Source organism: Rhinocladiella mackenziei (assembly GCF_000835555.1).
Source record: "Rhinocladiella mackenziei CBS 650.93 unplaced genomic scaffold supercont1.1, whole genome shotgun sequence".
Classification (NCBI taxonomy): domain Eukaryota; kingdom Fungi; phylum Ascomycota; class Eurotiomycetes; order Chaetothyriales; family Herpotrichiellaceae; genus Rhinocladiella; species Rhinocladiella mackenziei.
This window is the reverse complement of record NW_013550604.1, coordinates 1,181,013-1,197,001: the sequence shown is the minus strand read 5'-3', so window position 1 is coordinate 1,197,001 and position 15,989 is coordinate 1,181,013. Positions and strand designations below refer to the sequence as shown.

Here is a 15,989-nt window from a genome sequence, read left to right as displayed (position 1 = left end):
ATCACTGTAAGGTGTAAGAGTTCAACGGCTTCCGTGACGCAAGTAATTTCTTTGTGACGGATGGAAAAGAAGAAGGGGGGTTTGAGTGGCGATTTGAATAGTCGTCACTTCAGACCCAGGCCGCCAAATGCTCGATCTATTTCTTCACCTTCTCGACTCGGTGATATTGCCGGTGCTGCAATCACGTTTGCCGGCTGTCCATCGAGCAAGTTCTGATCGGTTCCAGACTTGGATGCTTTGATGGGTTCTAAGATCTTCTCTTCTCGGTCTAACCATCCTGGAGCTACTCTTCGCTTTTCTGCCAGATCTCGGTCCTTGATGTCTTGTTCCCAGTCTCGGATGGCCTTCACTGCCGCTTCCGAGGTTTTCTGAAGATGATCTTGGAGGGTTTTACACGAATTTATGATGTCTTCAGGATGGGCAGTGTGGCCGGAAGAAGAAGTAACATATTTGGGCTTTCCAGCGCCATTTTCAGAGATGATGGAAGGAGGAAGCGACGTTGGTACGGATCGAAATGTATATGGAAGCGTTACGGCGGTAGGCAGCGACAGAAATGGTGAGACGGTTAACGGAACTTGGGCCAACAAAGGATGAGGCTCTGGTCAAACGGTCAGCGTCAATGGCTTCAGAGTGACGAAATTTTTGGAGGACATACGGAGTGAGTCAAACATGGCTGCAGGGGTAGAGAAGCTGTGTCCTAAAGACGGTGATAGGTTTCTGTGGTAGTTGGCGATCCGTCAAGGCTGGCCGGGAGCCACAAGCCTTGGACTAATGATTAAGTAGGGAGGTACCTACAATACAAATTTGTATGAAGAGGTACGAGTGAGCTTTGATACGTGAACTTCTACCTGAGGCGCGTGCTTCTCTTCCTTAGTGGAAGGATGAGGCACACACACATCGGCCCCTCCTTTTTTTCTCGTTTCTCGTTTCTCGTGCTTTTTCGGAGCCCAATTCCACGGCCCCAAGCTGTGGTGAATTCACCTGTCTACCAGCCAGACCCCGGTGCCATCGACTCCTCCATCCGCCACTGAACACTTGACATTGTATTGAACAACTCCACTGCGCTTGGGGAATCTCAGCCCTAGCAGCAAACGAATCGAAACTAAACTCCTTCCTTGTCGGCTCTACTGAACGGGAGTCCTCTTGCGGCTTCAGCCCCCGAAATCAATTGCTCACTTTTTCCCACAGTTCAATTTTCAGCTCTCACTCTCTTCACCATATCCAAGACCATTCCTTTCCTGCATCTCACACCCGTCGGCGACCTTTGTCCGAAATCATCTCACGTCCTAGTAGATTTTACCTCCTGTGTCGTCTTCGAAAATCGCCCCAATTCCTCCTCGATCGGCTACCTGCATTTGATACAAACCTGTCCGTCAGCGCCAATATCGCCGTTGTCGACTTCGATTAACCCCCCCTTTTCTCATCGAACATTTGAGATCATTGACGATCCCATTCCGTCGAAACCTGAAGTTTGGTGCATAGTCCAGCAGTTCAGATTTCTTTGCGCCCTGAGCGCAGCCTCTTTGTCGTCATGGATGGCCCGTTGCACAAGGCCGTGGTGGACAAAAAGCCCGTCCCGGAGATCGACTTCACCTTGCATATCATGGAAGATGGTTCCCAAGTGAGCACACAGGAGCGAGTATGCAAGGGTAGGCCTCTTGAAAAATAAATTTCACAGGTATACAATTCTAAATTTCACGGCAGATGTTCAAGCTCCGGCCATGCAGCTACCAACAGATGATCAATTCTGGTCACCGACGGATCGGTCGAAACCTAACTTGGCCTTTCTCAAAACGCATTTCTATCGAGAAGGGAGATTGACGGAAGAACAAGCCATGTGGATCATCACTGAAGGAACAAAGCTTTTGAAGGCGGAACCCAATCTGCTGGAGATGGATGCTCCTATTACCGTCTGTGGTGACGTTCATGGGCAATACTTCGACCTCATGAAGCTATTTGAGGTCGGAGGAGATCCTGTAGAGACGAGATATCTCTTCTTGGGCGACTATGTTGACCGAGGATATTTCAGTATTGAGGTACGTCTGGCTCACCGTGGGGACAAATGGTATTGATGCTGATGATCCAGTGCGTCCTATATCTATGGTCACTCAAGATCTGGTACCCCGACACCCTCTGGCTTCTTCGTGGGAACCACGAATGCCGGCACCTCACTGACTATTTCACCTTCAAGCTCGAATGCAAACACAAATACTCGGAAAAAGTGTATGATGCGTGTATGGAGTCTTTCTGCGCCTTGCCATTGGCGGCTGTCATGAACAAGCAATTCTTGTGTATACATGGTGGGCTAAGTCCCGAATTGCATACGTTGGAAGACATCAAAGGAGTAAGTTGTCCGAGTCGGGGGCGATCCCGCTCACCTTGCTGACCAGACGCAGATTGACCGTTTCCGTGAACCTCCCACCCATGGTCTCATGTGCGATATTCTTTGGGCGGACCCGTTGGAAGAGTTTGGGCAAGAGAGGACTGGAGAATATTTTGTGCACAACCATGTTAGAGGATGCTCGTACTTTTTCTCCTACCCGGCCGCGTGCAACTTCTTGGAAAAGAACAACCTCCTCTCTATCATTCGAGCGCACGAAGCTCAAGATGCTGGGTATCGCATGTATCGCAAGACCCGGACGACAGGCTTCCCGAGTGTTATGACGATCTTCAGCGCGCCCAACTATCTCGACGTCTACAACAACAAAGCGGCCGTGCTCAAATACGAAAACAATGTGATGAACATCCGACAATTCAACTGCACTCCTCATCCATACTGGCTGCCCAACTTTATGGATGTGTTTACCTGGTCGCTGCCATTTGTGTGGGAGAAGATTACCGATATGCTGATTGCGATCCTCAATACATGTTCCAAAGAAGAGCTGGAAGAAGACACTCGAAGCTCGAGCATGGGACCGGAGACGCCACCATTTGCAGATGCAGAATCCACGGAAGCCAAGCGCCGAGCAATCAAGAACAAGATCCTTGCCGTTGGCCGACTCTCCAGAGTCTTCCAAGTGCTCCGGGAGGAGTCTGAACGTGTGACTGAGTTGAAGACACAATCTGGAGGCCGACTTCCTGCAGGCACCTTGATGCTGGGCGCGGAGGGGATCAAGCAAGCCATTCGCAATTTCGAAGATGCCCGCAAGGTCGATCTTCAGAACGAACGGCTGCCACCATCGCCCGAGGAAATCGAAAAGCGCAGTGCGGAAGACCGACGAGCGGCACTCGAAAGAGCTGCCACTGAGGCAGAGAATGACACGAATTTACAAGGCGTGGCCCGTCGAATCAGCTTGTAAGTATTTCCTTATTGGCAGCAGAGTTAAGAGAGACTGACACGAAACAGTGGCTCATCCAATCCACGTGGTCATCGCCGGAAGGAATAAGCGACCTGTCACCACCAGGGTCGCCCTCATTTTGATGCGAGAACCTTTTTCCACAATGAACCAATCCCAACGAAACTTTCATGATGCCTACAAGGCATAGCTACGAGTGATGGTCGTATTTTGGAATTGATGGCATCACGAACCGAAAAAGTGGAGTGTGACCGGGATGCGGACTGCATGGATGAGTCGGTTGGTTGGCCAGTTGGTTGGAATGCTTGGGTCGAGTCTGGTAGAACTAACAACGCCTGAGGCACCGCTGCATGTGTCAGTGGGGTGTCAGTCGTAGGAGCGCCCAAAGTTTCTTCAAATATAAAAACACGCCTCCTGCCCTGCGATACAATGCTTTTCCCTCCGTCCCCTTCCACGTCCATGGAGCGAAAGAGTTTTCCATCATGCTGAGAATTTATCTCAGCCCGAGGACCACGGAGAACCCCAGTTGTACTTGGGATAAACAAGCACCACCGTTGATTTTATACTCTTTTTTCATCCGGAAAGCCTCGTTGACTCCTCCATCTACAAACCACTTTACGCGTATCGATCAGCCATGACGCGACGAAGCGCCGGCATCGCCGTTGCTGGGGAAATGTCAGTGATGGTGGCTGTGCGTTTTGGTGGGTGATTGGTTGGTTCCTGACACCACCGGTGGGTGGCTGATTATCGCAAAGCTCGCAAGGGACGAGCCGCTCTTCCCCGCCTGTTTGCCGCTGTTCTAAATCGACCACGTCCAATATCATGCTCCTGCTCCTTCCCCTTCTCCTTCGTCTTTCATTCATGCCTCAGGCACTCATAGATTTTGTCGAATATACTTGCTCTGACCTTTAGAAGCGTCCGCGCCGCCCCCCCCCTTCTGTTCGATTTCACGGAGTTAGGGGAGTTCTGTTTTGTCCATCCTTAGCCCCTGTCTTTCTTACTCCTTGCCGTGGGCGACCCCAAACTGTCAGCAGTCCCACATCCACAGAATCCATTTTGCGCTGGCGCAGTGTGACAGGCCAAGATCGGATACATGTCACTGATTCCTTTTTTCCATATCACATTGTCTGGATGCCTGAGACGCCGCGACATGTGGGTGGAAGGGTGGACAAGGCAATTCATCATCTCAACGCCCAATGGGATCTCGGACTCCCTCGACTTCACGGAGAGGAGGCTATAGCAGCCGAGGCAAAAGGGCCTCTGGCCAGAAAATGTTCCAGCAGGATTAGATACCTTTGCTTCCGAACTGATGGCATTGATAGTCTTTTGGCAGAGTTTGAACAGAGGGCGCGGCAGATTCACTCCAAATGGATTTTCAAACCTTCTCAGGAACGCGGTACTTTGCCATCCCTTCCGGTGACCAAGAGCTTCGTTGCGCGAGACATTCATTCAAAATACGCGACTGGCCTCCGACTCTCGGATTCACAGAGGAACGACCTTCTCCAACTTCTCTACAACGTCTTGAATGATGACTTTGAGCTAGCACGCATGACAGATTCTTACTCGTACGAGCGGTCGACCGATTCGACATATTCCACCGCACCAACCACTCCGCGCCAGCAGGATAAAGTCGCTGTTCCCGGTCGAGAAGTCTTGGATATCTCTGAAATAACCACAAGAGGCTTAGAAGAGCCCGAGATCAAAGACCCCATGAGAAAGTCCGCCAAACGTTCCTTGGGATCTCCAGATGTCGTGGGTGATGTTGGGCTCCAAATATAGTTCGAGGTGGCTAATGGAGAAATCAGAAGAACAAGCGCCAGCAAACCCTCTTTCAAACCCGGTTTTTCAAGTCTGCGACGGCCTTTGATGAGCCCGATATTATAAAACAACCAGATCCAGTCAGTTTCGACACAGCAACATCTGCTAAAGTTTCCTCGGTCTTTACTACCAGTGCAGAAGATGGCAATGATGCTCCCTCCAACGAGACTTCAATGATCAGCCATGGTCAACAGGAGGACTCTCAGGATCTGTTTCCTACTCAAGACGTTAATGACTACTTGGACGATGATGAATTTAACCGATCCTTCAACGAGGCTTGCCTCCTTCCCAATCCAGTGGACGCCTTTGACCTCACTCTCACTCAAAACAACCCTTTCAAACAAAAAGCCCAGTTACCTTCAGATGTCCCCTTTTGGCTTTGTTGGGAGTTGTACCGAATCTCTCTTTCCCTTGATCTGATTCCCATCACTTTGTATAAGACACTTCGCGCCAAACGTGAAGAAAACAACATGACCTTGGACTCTTTCTGGGATTTTGTCAAGCAGCTCTGCCGGGAAAAGACCAACACCCCAATACCCCCAAAGTCCGACTTGTCGGCATGGACCACGGAGGACGGGCAGTATGAAAGTAGCGATCTCAGAAAAGTCATCTACTTGACAGGGACCTTGGATTGGAATGATGACCCGGCGAACGGCCTATTGAAGTTTCGTCCAAACGCGATTCATTGCGAGCAGTCTTGTCGGCTTTACAGAAAATTCGGCGCCGACAGATTCCTCGTACTCTCCACGCCTGTTTTCGAAAGATACCCGTACCCCGAAAAGCTCCGCCCCCAAGGCAGTGGCACGGAATCGCTACACAAGAAGATCACAGAATTTCTGGCGAAAGGCCCACATTTCATCGCTGGTCGATATTGGAGAGTGTTTTATGTCGAAGCAGAAAAGAGCAAGAATCGCAAGAATCAGCAGGGTCCGCGCCTCAAATGGGTTTTGTTTGCCGAGAGGGGATATGACATTGCCCCATCACGGCCTCCCCAGCTCCATATGCAATTTCCGAAGGTAGATGGACGTCATCAGATGATCACGGTGGAAGATTTGACACAGTGGCACATGCCACTGGATGCAAACATGGACTCTACCGACCTGAGGCTCTTTTCCCGGTGGAGTATTGGGCTTTCCAAGACAACCCCCACGGTTACCCTGAATCGGCATGAATTTCTGTATCTACACGACCCCCCACCTCCCGAGCCTGTGATGAATGACGGATGTGCCCTCATGTCCCATGAACTTGCTCTAGCGATTTGGGCCAGCTACGGAGGGAAGGGCGACTTGCCCAGTGCGGTCCAAGGACGAACTGCTGGGGCCAAAGGACTATGGTTGGTGGACTACCACAATTCCTTCCCTGATGTCAGCGACCGAAAATACTGGATACAGGTCTCTGATTCACAACTCAAGATAAAGCCACATCCTAGAGATCGTGCAGATGCCGACGAAACCCAACTTACCTTTGAAGTGTTAAAATGGGCAGGTGATTGCAAGGAAGGCCACCTGAATATGCAACTGATAACAGTGCTCGATGACCGCGGCGTGCCCCGAGATGTTCTCGAAGAGGCATTAAAGTTGGACACGACGTCATACCTGGAGTCTCTGAGGGCCGCGATGGATAGTCCTGAAGCCCTTGGGGCGTGGCTGCAGGAGAAGGGCTATGCTCGATCGGAATCAAAGAGACTTCTGGGCTCGTTTCCGATGGAGACCGCTGAACAGATAAAGCTCCTTCTGAATTCTGGTTTCCGTCCTCGTGAGTGTGCGCAGCTCGGAAAAAATGCTTCATACCTGTTGCGCGACTATATGTCCAGGTATGTCGAAAAACTCTGGATCAAGATCCCATGCTCTACCGTGGCATTTTGTGCGCCAGACCCGGTAGGAGTCTTGGAGGAGGGTGAAATCTTCATCTCCTTTTCGCACCCAATAAAAAACCCCAGGACCGGTCTCGGCGAGAGAGAGCTTGACGACATGGACGTTCTTGTGGCTAGAAATCCAGCATATCTGGCATCTGACATGCAAAAACGCAGAGCAGTCTATAAACGAGAGCTGCGCTATTATCGGAACGTTGTCATCTTCTCGACCAGGGGCGAGACGCCTCTCGCCTCACTGCTTTCCGGAGGAGACTATGACGGAGATTGCTGCACAATTATCTGGGATCCCGAAATTGTCAAACATTTTCAAAATACTGAACCACCCCGAATGCCGAGGGAGGAAGAATGTGGTATGATTCAGATGTCAACGCCCCTGACAAATATCTTTACCACGACTCGGCCGCTCGCCGAAGCGATGGAGGATTTTCTTCGAGGGTGTGTTTCCTTCAATGCTTCTTCAAGTTTCATGGGCATGTGCTCGTCTGAGCACGAAAGACTCGTCTACTTCCTAAGCCAAATAGGTGAACCGGATAAGCTGTCGAACAGAGGAGCTGTGAAATTGGCCGCCCTAGCTGGCTACCTGGTCGACAGCAATAAGCAGGGTTGGAATTTAAGCGAAAAAGCATGGCACGCATTACGTCGTGAGGCGAGCGGCCCTAAGCAGCTACCGGAACCAGCTTTCAAAATGGGAGATACCCCACGAATGTGGATGGGAAAATATCCGAATATCATGGACTTCCTCAAGTTTGGCGTAGCCGAGAGACAGAAGGAGCAAGCATTGGCCGAATTTGCAAACATCAGCCGGGAGGCTGGCACTTACGACTCCGAGCTCAGCGATTATTGGAAACAAGCTCTGCGTGAGGCAGAACAGGAGAACCTCAGACTGAACGATGCACCCTTGCAGAAGAAATCTCATCAGTTCGCAAGAGAGTTGCGAAATTTGAATAGAACATCATTGAGACCGGTTCCTTCGACTCTGGCAGACTTGCTGACTGGCGATGAAGGCCTTTTGCAGCAGATCGTGCAACTGAACGACTTCTGGACGCATCTGAAAGCCACTGAGGCCATTGAATCTTCACCGTCGGACGAGGCTGGTAGCAAGAAATTCCACACAGCTATACACAAGGTTTATGAGCAATTTCAGGCCATAGAACCAAAGTATGTTGATCACGAGCTCCGCCGTCGCTATGAGGCTGAGAAAGAACATCCATTCCCTTATTGGTCTCTGCTTCGAGCATCTTGCCTACATTACTATGTCTGCAGGAAAGGAGGTCTTCAACGTTGGGTGTGGTTTGTAGCGGGTCGAGAATTCTGTCAGCTAAAGGCATTGCACCACAAAGGTGAAGTGGTCCTCATGACGAGAGGGATGTACGATATCATGAAAGTCGACACCAAGTTGGTCAAAGGCCTGTTGTTGACAACCGAAGTTGCTGAAGAAGACACTTTCTATGACGCCGATGAAGAGATGGATGATGAAGCCGAGTTCGCAGGCTAAGGAGGCTGGTTGGAAATGCCTGCTTGTACAACACCCTTTGGATTTGTGCCTTCTTGATACCCATACTACGGTTTTTTTCAAATCCCCCAACGATACCCGTCGCTGTACAGTGGAAAGGGATCTATGCACTTGATCAAACTGCCCCCTCCCCTTCCCCCCCCCCTTTTTTTTTTTTTTACCTTTGTCAATATTTCTGCCCCTCCTTCTCTGACGTTGAGTGGTATTCCTTGAAAATGGCCATCCTTCATATATCCTCTCCAGAGCCCTGAGCGCATTTGAAGACTCGATCATGACTTCTTTCGCATTTCTTAATGGCGTAATTTCTTCTCTTTGCTCTTCGAACTGATTCTATTGCAGTATCATGATCAACCGAGCTTTGGTTGCCCGACGAGGAATCCGTATACATCTCTCATGTGACGGAATAAGGTCGACAAGTCATCCCCATACCTTCTGTGCTTCAATTCGAAAACAAATGACACTACGAGGCTGTACAGATGCTTGGTCTTGTTCAAAAAGTACAAGCTGAACAGAGAGATCTCATCGGTATATTCAATCGACAATATGGACTCCATTTGATTCATTTGATTCCCGTGCCAACAGGCTTTGAGTTTTGATAATCTGTGTTCAAACTCCGCCCACGGTGGAAAGTTTCCCTACCATGAAAAAGGAGAAATTCTCCGAAAGATGAATCTATGGCTTTGGTCTTGTCTATGCTGAGCAGTCTCTCTGTACGAATAGAATACTATTATTACGTCGAAAGGCTCTCTTCGTGGCTAGATCATTGATACTACGTTGCTGAGTGATGCGTGCGGCACAATGGAAGAATTTTTTTTTTTTAAAAATTATTACCTAGGTAGCCACTGCGGAGCGACGTCGAGGTCTTGCGATTTTATCGATCTCACTCATCATTCCCATTCAGCTTATGATGCACGCTTGGTCGTCATCATTCATTCCATCATGCCATCATTCTCATTTAATGTTGATACAGTGAGGTACATTTTTCGTCCCACCAGCAGGCAATCTAATCATCCTTGCCCTTAACCTCCTCAACTTTCCCCTTGCCCACTTCCGCCCAATTCGTGCTCAGCGCCGTCCCATTGCTCTCGTAGTATGATTTCATCATTGCACGACGCGTATCGTCATCCGCTCCTGCATAGAGTTTCTTGAAGAATCCATCAACGGCATCGCCTCCTTCGTAGTCTGAATCGATATCCTCTTCCTCGTCAGCCTCGTTGGTATTATCGGATTTCTTGACGACTCTTTTTGCTTTGGACTGTGCGTGGAGATCGTTGGCGAGTTTGTCCCAGTCCTTAGGGCCGTGGCGGGAGGAGGTTGGATATGATGGAGCTGAAGCAGTAGGCTTGGTTGAAGACTCCGATTGTTTTTGGTTCAGCGTGTCCATCACAGCTACCCTGGCGGCGTCTTCATTTGTGGCACTGGATGTGTTGTTCGAAGGCTTCAGAGGAGCTGATCCTTCTAAAGTGTGCCATTTCTGACCGGCCTGTGCCTTCGTGAGTGTCAACTCCACTTTAGTCGACAAGACGGCGGATTTGCTTCGACTTGGATCGATGGGTGCGAATAATGGGTCGAGAGCGAAAGTGAAGCTGGTGGATGGGTTGGACGGATGTGGGAAAGAGACGTAAACCGAATCCTCGTTGATGTCGATCTGGGCAGCATCCTTGGAAACTCCCTTTGCATAGAGAGTCAGAGTGACAGATTGCGCATTCTGGTACCACTCGTGTCGAATTTGGGTCGGGACTGGATCAGTTGTGGGTTTAGGAGCGGCAGCACTCGCTTCTCCGTTGGCTGTGCCATCTGTGCCATTTGTTGAAGGTAAAGCACCAGCTAAGATGGTAGAAGGGTCCGATGACTTTCCATTCGAATCTTGGTCTAGTTTGAACGAGCCATCGGCATTCAACTGTGCTTCCAGCTTCTCCGTCATTTTGGCGTCGGTCGGTAACTCGATCTCAGGATATTCTTTCACAGTGGCCACCTTCTCCGACTCCGGGACATTCTGCAGTTTGGATTCCACCTTCGCCTTCCACATGTCGATTTCCATTTTAGCAGGTCTGGATTCCTTGGGTACCCATCGCTCCATGGTACTTAGTAAAAACTTTGCATCTGCATAACGACCCAGACCGTGTAGAGCAATCACTCTTCTCTGTTGTGCAGCTTGAATCAACTCTCTTCTGGCGCGCTTTCGAGCGAGAAGGACGGCGTACTCGGCATCTCGAAGGGCAAGGTCGTAACGGGCGGGCTTGAGACGGGTGAAGACCAATGACCGTTTGGTGAAGTAGTCTGGGGAGGTGGGATGTTCGATGAGTGCCTGGGTGTATGCTGCCAGAGCGCCGGGATAATCTGAGGCTGCCAGCGCGTTGGCGCCGCGCTGCGCCTGATCCATTGTTCTAGGAGTCTGTTTGGCAAATGAAGGTGATCACCTTTCTGTCACGTTGTGAGAGTGGAACGTGGTGCGCGAGGCGTGACTTTGGTGTGTGGTAAAGAAGAGAGTAGAAGTTCGGTGCTTAAATCCACCAAGTCCGGTGCAGGTTCACTGTTGCAGTTAAAGTTGGCATTTTTTGTTTTCTTACTGACACACAGAAACTTTGGAGTCACAATCAGGAGATGAATGTCTGCTTTGATATGATTTCATCGTGAACGACACACTGTTCTTCCGATTTGCGATCTTTTTCTCGCTTCTACTACAGCTTGGAAGTTTGATAATTGTTGCCTTTGTGTCCCGACAAATGAAGACCATGGCAGCATAGCAAACCCTCCCGATGATGGCCATGTATGGGGTGTGCGAAACAAGTCCACCATTCCTTAGGCAGTCAAGATGAGTAGCCGGTTTTATGTCTGTGGATCACCTTCTTTCTTGATCAACAATCTCACTGGCAGTAGTTTGGTGGTTCAGACTCCGGTTCCGACGTTGACGACAACGATGCCTCCCTCCTCCCTTTCCCCAAACCCATCGATCGGTCTGCCTTTCTTGCCCCGGATTTTGAAGCAGGTGCATTTTTATCCAGCCTCTCAAATCGGTTTCAAACTCTGGAGGACCTGCACACCGAACTGCGCGAATTGAGCCAAACACTCAACGAGGAACTCGTCGACTTGGTCAATGACAACTACCAGGACTTCCTCTCATTAGGAAGCACACTGTCCGGCGGGGAAGAAAGAATTGAGGACATTCGGGTGGGCTTGCTGGGATTCCAGCGAGAAATTCAAGCAGTAAAGGACAAAGTGGACGCCAGACGGAATGAGGTGGTGGAGTTACTAGAGAAGAGAAAAGCTCTCAAGCAAGAGACTGGTGTTGGCAGAGCTTTGCTCGAAATAGCAGAGCGTTTGGACCAGTTGGAAGAGAAGTTAAATATTCCACCGAGCAGACCCGCAAATCCAGGTAAAGAAGATGTTCAAGAAAATGGCGGTCCCAATTGGAGTGAGGATTGGACGGAAATGACAAATAATGAAAGTGACGAGGAGTACTCCTCTGACGAAGCCGACGGCATCCCACCCAGGTTAAAGCGGAGGACTGAGGAATTCCTCATTTTGAAGCACCTTGCCAGCAAACACGGATCACAACATCCCTTCATTCTTGCTCAAGAGGGCAGGATCCGGAAGATTCAGGAGATTCTGTTAGCCGACCTCGACGTTGCCATTAAGCAAGAGTCGGAGGTCAAAATCAAACAACAAATGTTGCAGATCCAAGCAGACATGGAAAATTGATATAAACAGGACACTAGATGATGGCCAGGAACCCTCTCCCATCTCTAGATTTTCTGAAAAATGCATTTTGATACCCACGCGCCATGGCTGTGCTTGATAATACGTCAGAATTTTAGTACAACAGTCGGGATCGCTTTCATGCGACAGACAACTCCCTGGGGGTGGGAGCTCCTTGCTCTGGTTTGTAAAACTCGCCATTCAATGAGAATCCAGGAGAATTGGTCGAGCTCAAGACCTGTCACGGCGTCAGCGTTGCAATACTTGTTCGCAGCCCGCCATAACTCACCACTTCGGAAATCTCCTTCATAGCCTGATCGCTTAAATGGGAAGCATCTTTCTTGACCGCATTAATATAGGCTTTCACATTGTCCCTCAACTGCTCTGGCGTGAAGCTGAGCCGCCCTACCGCCATGCGAACAACACCCTGCCGTTCTCGATAGACGTTCCCACCCAACATATTCCTAACAGCAGGACCCGGTCTCTCCACCACCGTACCCAACTTCAGACTGGGCATTAAACCTCTGGGGCCTAATATCCGCGGGATTCCTTCTTTGTTCATTTTCTGGAGAGAGGCCGGAACAGCCAGACATCTGTCAAATTCGATCTTGCCAGATTTGATGGTCTCAAAGACCTCTTCCTCGCCCACAAGGGTAGCACCAGCTTCAAGTGCGGCTTTGGCCGCTGGCGAATCTGGAGGACAAATCACCGCGACCTTGATGTCAGTTTTGACAGCGTGCGGTAATCGGACTTGATTTCTAACGACCGGGCCGTCTTTCTTCGTTCGCAGCTTGATGTGAATGTCGTATTTGGGTACTTCGGGATTTCGCCCGACTTCAAAGGCCTTGATATATCTATTCAACACAAACCCCAATGACTTAGCTACATTGTAAACTGTGCCGACGCAGAATCTGGGGACATACCGCATCGCTTCGCACAAGGTAAATTGTTGCATCTCTTTCAAGTCATATTGTTTGTAGAATTGGTACTTCTTTTTTTTTCGTTTGGCTTTCTCTTTCGCGGCTTTGGCGGCCGAGGATTGTCGAGGAGCGAAAAGGACTGGCACGGAGGAGAACGAACGACACGTTGTAGTAGGTAATGATGTGATAGGAGCGAGGAATGAAGCGGTCGTTGATCGGCAGAGTCTTCTAGTAGCCGTCAGGATGCCTCGCGATGCTTCCATGGTTGATGAAGGATGAGAGACTTGAAGTGGTTGTTTCAAAAAAATTCCATTGATACATTTCAAGCCGCAGTTGCTTGGAATGGCGGAGCTTGGGGCTCACGTGGGCTACCGCGGAGCAATTCAGTCAACTGGCAATATCAAGGATTGATCACTCGCGCTGGTATAAATGTTCTTCGTATCAAGACAGTAGTAAATATAATCCAATTAACAAAATTCTTATATGACGTTTCAAGAAGGTATTATTACCCACTTCCCTTCCCCCACCAACAAAAAGGCAAAAAAGGAGAAGAACGAGTTTTTATATCCTCAAGACCTTTAAGCCAGAGTCGTGAAAATTGATTGTATTCAGTCTGGAGTTGTATTCTGCCTCCTCGGGAAAAAACACGCCCAGGCTTGACTCTGAGCCAGTGCCCATCCCGTCAGAGTATCTGCTAGGCTTTGCTTCGCAGAAGCACATCAGCAATTCGAGCAACCAATAGAACTTCTGCTTGGCATTTTTCATCGGTTTGTCAGAACTTCGTAAGGCTGCGGCACAAGGCTGTGGCTGAACTGAATGTGCGTGAAAATGTTCTACATGACTCAACGATAAATCCACACACAGCTTTCATTCTCCTCCGTCTTTCTTCCTTCGTTTTATCTCCCAATCTTCAATATGGCGCCTCAAAACACCCCCAAAGCTAAAAAGGCTCCCAAAGTGAAACAGTTGGAACTGCCAAATGCCGCCAACGGCGTGGTCACACGCTTCCCACCCGAGCCCTCGGGATATCTTCACATTGGCCACTCCAAAGCCGCTCTCCTCAACGACTACTTCGCTCACATCCAATATCCTGGTGGCAAGATGATTCTCCGTTTTGACGACACAAACACGGAGAAAGAGAATGAAGAATTCCAAGACGCCATTCGAGAGGATGTCGCTCTGCTGGGCATTAGGCCAGACGCTATCTCCTACACAAGCGACTATTTCGATCAAATAGAGGAGTACTGTGTCAAAATCATAAAAGCAGGCAAAGCATTCGCAGATGACACCCCCGGTGATGTTATGAGTGCGCAGAGATTGGCGCGTGAGCCTAGTGTTCACCGCGACGACAGCGTCGAGGACAATCTGGCCCGATTCGAGGAAATGAGAAAAGGAACTGAGGAAGGACGAAAATGGTGCATCAGAGCAAAGATTTCCTATGCCAATGACAATGCGTCTCTCAGAGATCCTGTCATATTCCGATGTCCGAAGAATCAAGCCTCTCATCATCGCACCAATGACAAATACAAAGCTTACCCTACATACCAATTCGCGTGCCCCATTGTCGACTCAATTGAAGGCGTGACTCATGCTTTGAGAACGACGGAATACAATGATCAGGATGCTCAATACAAATGGATTCTGAAAGCGTTGGAGTTGAGGGCGCCGTATATCTGGACCTTCTCGAAAATTCAATTTGTGCGGACTTTGATGTCCAAGCGCAAGCTGACCAAGCTTGTGAATGCTGGCATTGTGTGCGGCTGGGACGATCCACGGTTCCCCACCGTGAGAGGAATCAGACGGCGAGGGATGACTATAGAGGGACTGAGGGATTTCATGGTTAGTCAGGGGCCGAGCAAAAACATTGTCAACATGGACTGGCACACAATATGGACCATGAACAAAAAAGTCATCGATTTACAAGGCGCTCGATATACCGCGATTGATGACAACCACGTTGTTTGCAAGGTCAAAGGCGTCCAGGATGAACCCTATTCCGAGTCAAAACCCAAACATGCCAAATACAATCTGGGAGAGAAAACGGTCTGGTACAGCTCGAACATCATTATTGAGCAGGAGGACGCTCGAACTTTTGCCCAGGATGAGGAAATAACGTTGATGAACTGGGGCAACGCCTACGTTCGAAACATACAATACGAGAAAACAAGCGACAAGGCTGACATTGCGGATGGTGTCAATTCCTTGGGAAATGTTACGTCGATGGAACTTGAGCTGCACCTTGAGGGCGATTTCAAATCAACCAAGAAGAAGATTACCTGGTTATCCAAGGATCAAGACCTTGTTCCAGTTCAACTGGTGGACTTCGACCATTTGTTGGCCAAGGACAAATTGACAGAGGAAGAGGAAAGTCATTGGGAGGATTTCTTGACACCAAAATCCGAGTTCAAATCCTCTGCCGTGGCTGACTGTAATGTATGGGATGTGAGAGCGGACGATGTCTTACAATTCGATCGAAAAGGATATTTCAGATGTGACAAGGCTGCCACCAGAGATTCACCGGGCGTTTTCTTCAAGATCCCAACTGGAAAAGATTAAGAATCGGCGATACGGCTGTGCTAATGGAGCGATCTCTGGGGGTGAATTGAGTTATTCAACGACCAAAGGGAAAAAGCTTCGGTTACGAAGATCTCTCTCATGACCACCAACATCTCGAGGAACGTCACGACACGATGAGTAGATAGACGAAAAAGAATCAAACTTGATTTCGACGCACATATTATGCTTTCTCAATCTCGACGCAACGGAAAAGACCACATTTGGTCGGAGTTGGCCGCCAGCATTGATATGCATTAATGCGATCTCATCAAGACATGAAGCTCATCCATTCTTTTGTTGCGTTGTCCAGTCTA

General features: G+C 49.3%; 7 protein-coding genes across 7 annotated transcripts; 4 read left to right on the top strand and 3 right to left on the bottom strand.

Moving 5' to 3' along the window:
• Positions 1–104: 104 nt before the first annotated feature.
• On the bottom strand, positions 105–671 carry Z518_00423 (uncharacterized protein; the record flags this gene model as incomplete). Its single annotated transcript, XM_013421026.1, has 2 exons — positions 105–598; positions 656–671. The coding sequence occupies 2 exons, from the start codon at positions 669–671 to the stop codon at positions 105–107; spliced, it is 510 nt and encodes a 169-aa protein (XP_013276480.1).
• Positions 672–1,531: 860 nt separating this feature from the next.
• Z518_00422 (serine/threonine-protein phosphatase 2B catalytic subunit) lies at positions 1,532–3,386 on the top strand (the record flags this gene model as incomplete). Its single annotated transcript, XM_013421025.1, has 5 exons — positions 1,532–1,649; positions 1,705–2,036; positions 2,087–2,344; positions 2,397–3,295; positions 3,347–3,386. The coding sequence occupies 5 exons, from the start codon at positions 1,532–1,534 to the stop codon at positions 3,384–3,386; spliced, it is 1,647 nt and encodes a 548-aa protein (XP_013276479.1).
• Positions 3,387–4,427: 1,041 nt separating this feature from the next.
• Positions 4,428–8,482, top strand: Z518_00421 (uncharacterized protein; the record flags this gene model as incomplete). The annotated part of the gene is made up of 2 exons (XM_013421024.1): positions 4,428–5,048; positions 5,102–8,482. 2 exons carry the CDS (start codon positions 4,428–4,430, stop codon positions 8,480–8,482), a joined length of 4,002 nt encoding a protein of 1,333 aa, XP_013276478.1.
• A 1,021-nt stretch (positions 8,483–9,503) lies between these two features.
• Positions 9,504–10,883, bottom strand: Z518_00420 (uncharacterized protein; the record flags this gene model as incomplete). Its single annotated transcript, XM_013421023.1, has 1 exon — positions 9,504–10,883. The coding sequence occupies one exon, from the start codon at positions 10,881–10,883 to the stop codon at positions 9,504–9,506; it is 1,380 nt and encodes a 459-aa protein (XP_013276477.1).
• A 432-nt stretch (positions 10,884–11,315) lies between these two features.
• On the top strand, positions 11,316–12,202 carry Z518_00419 (uncharacterized protein; the record flags this gene model as incomplete). Its single annotated transcript, XM_013421022.1, has 2 exons — positions 11,316–11,333; positions 11,381–12,202. 2 exons carry the CDS (start codon positions 11,316–11,318, stop codon positions 12,200–12,202), a joined length of 840 nt encoding a protein of 279 aa, XP_013276476.1.
• A 136-nt stretch (positions 12,203–12,338) lies between these two features.
• Positions 12,339–13,382, bottom strand: Z518_00418 (ribosomal protein L1; the record flags this gene model as incomplete). Its single annotated transcript, XM_013421021.1, has 3 exons — positions 12,339–12,437; positions 12,489–13,053; positions 13,123–13,382. The coding sequence occupies 3 exons, from the start codon at positions 13,380–13,382 to the stop codon at positions 12,339–12,341; spliced, it is 924 nt and encodes a 307-aa protein (XP_013276475.1).
• A 652-nt stretch (positions 13,383–14,034) lies between these two features.
• Z518_00417 (glutamate-tRNA ligase) lies at positions 14,035–15,675 on the top strand (the record flags this gene model as incomplete). The annotated part of the gene is made up of 1 exon (XM_013421020.1): positions 14,035–15,675. The coding sequence occupies one exon, from the start codon at positions 14,035–14,037 to the stop codon at positions 15,673–15,675; it is 1,641 nt and encodes a 546-aa protein (XP_013276474.1).
• Between the last annotated feature and the right edge of the window lie 314 nt (positions 15,676–15,989).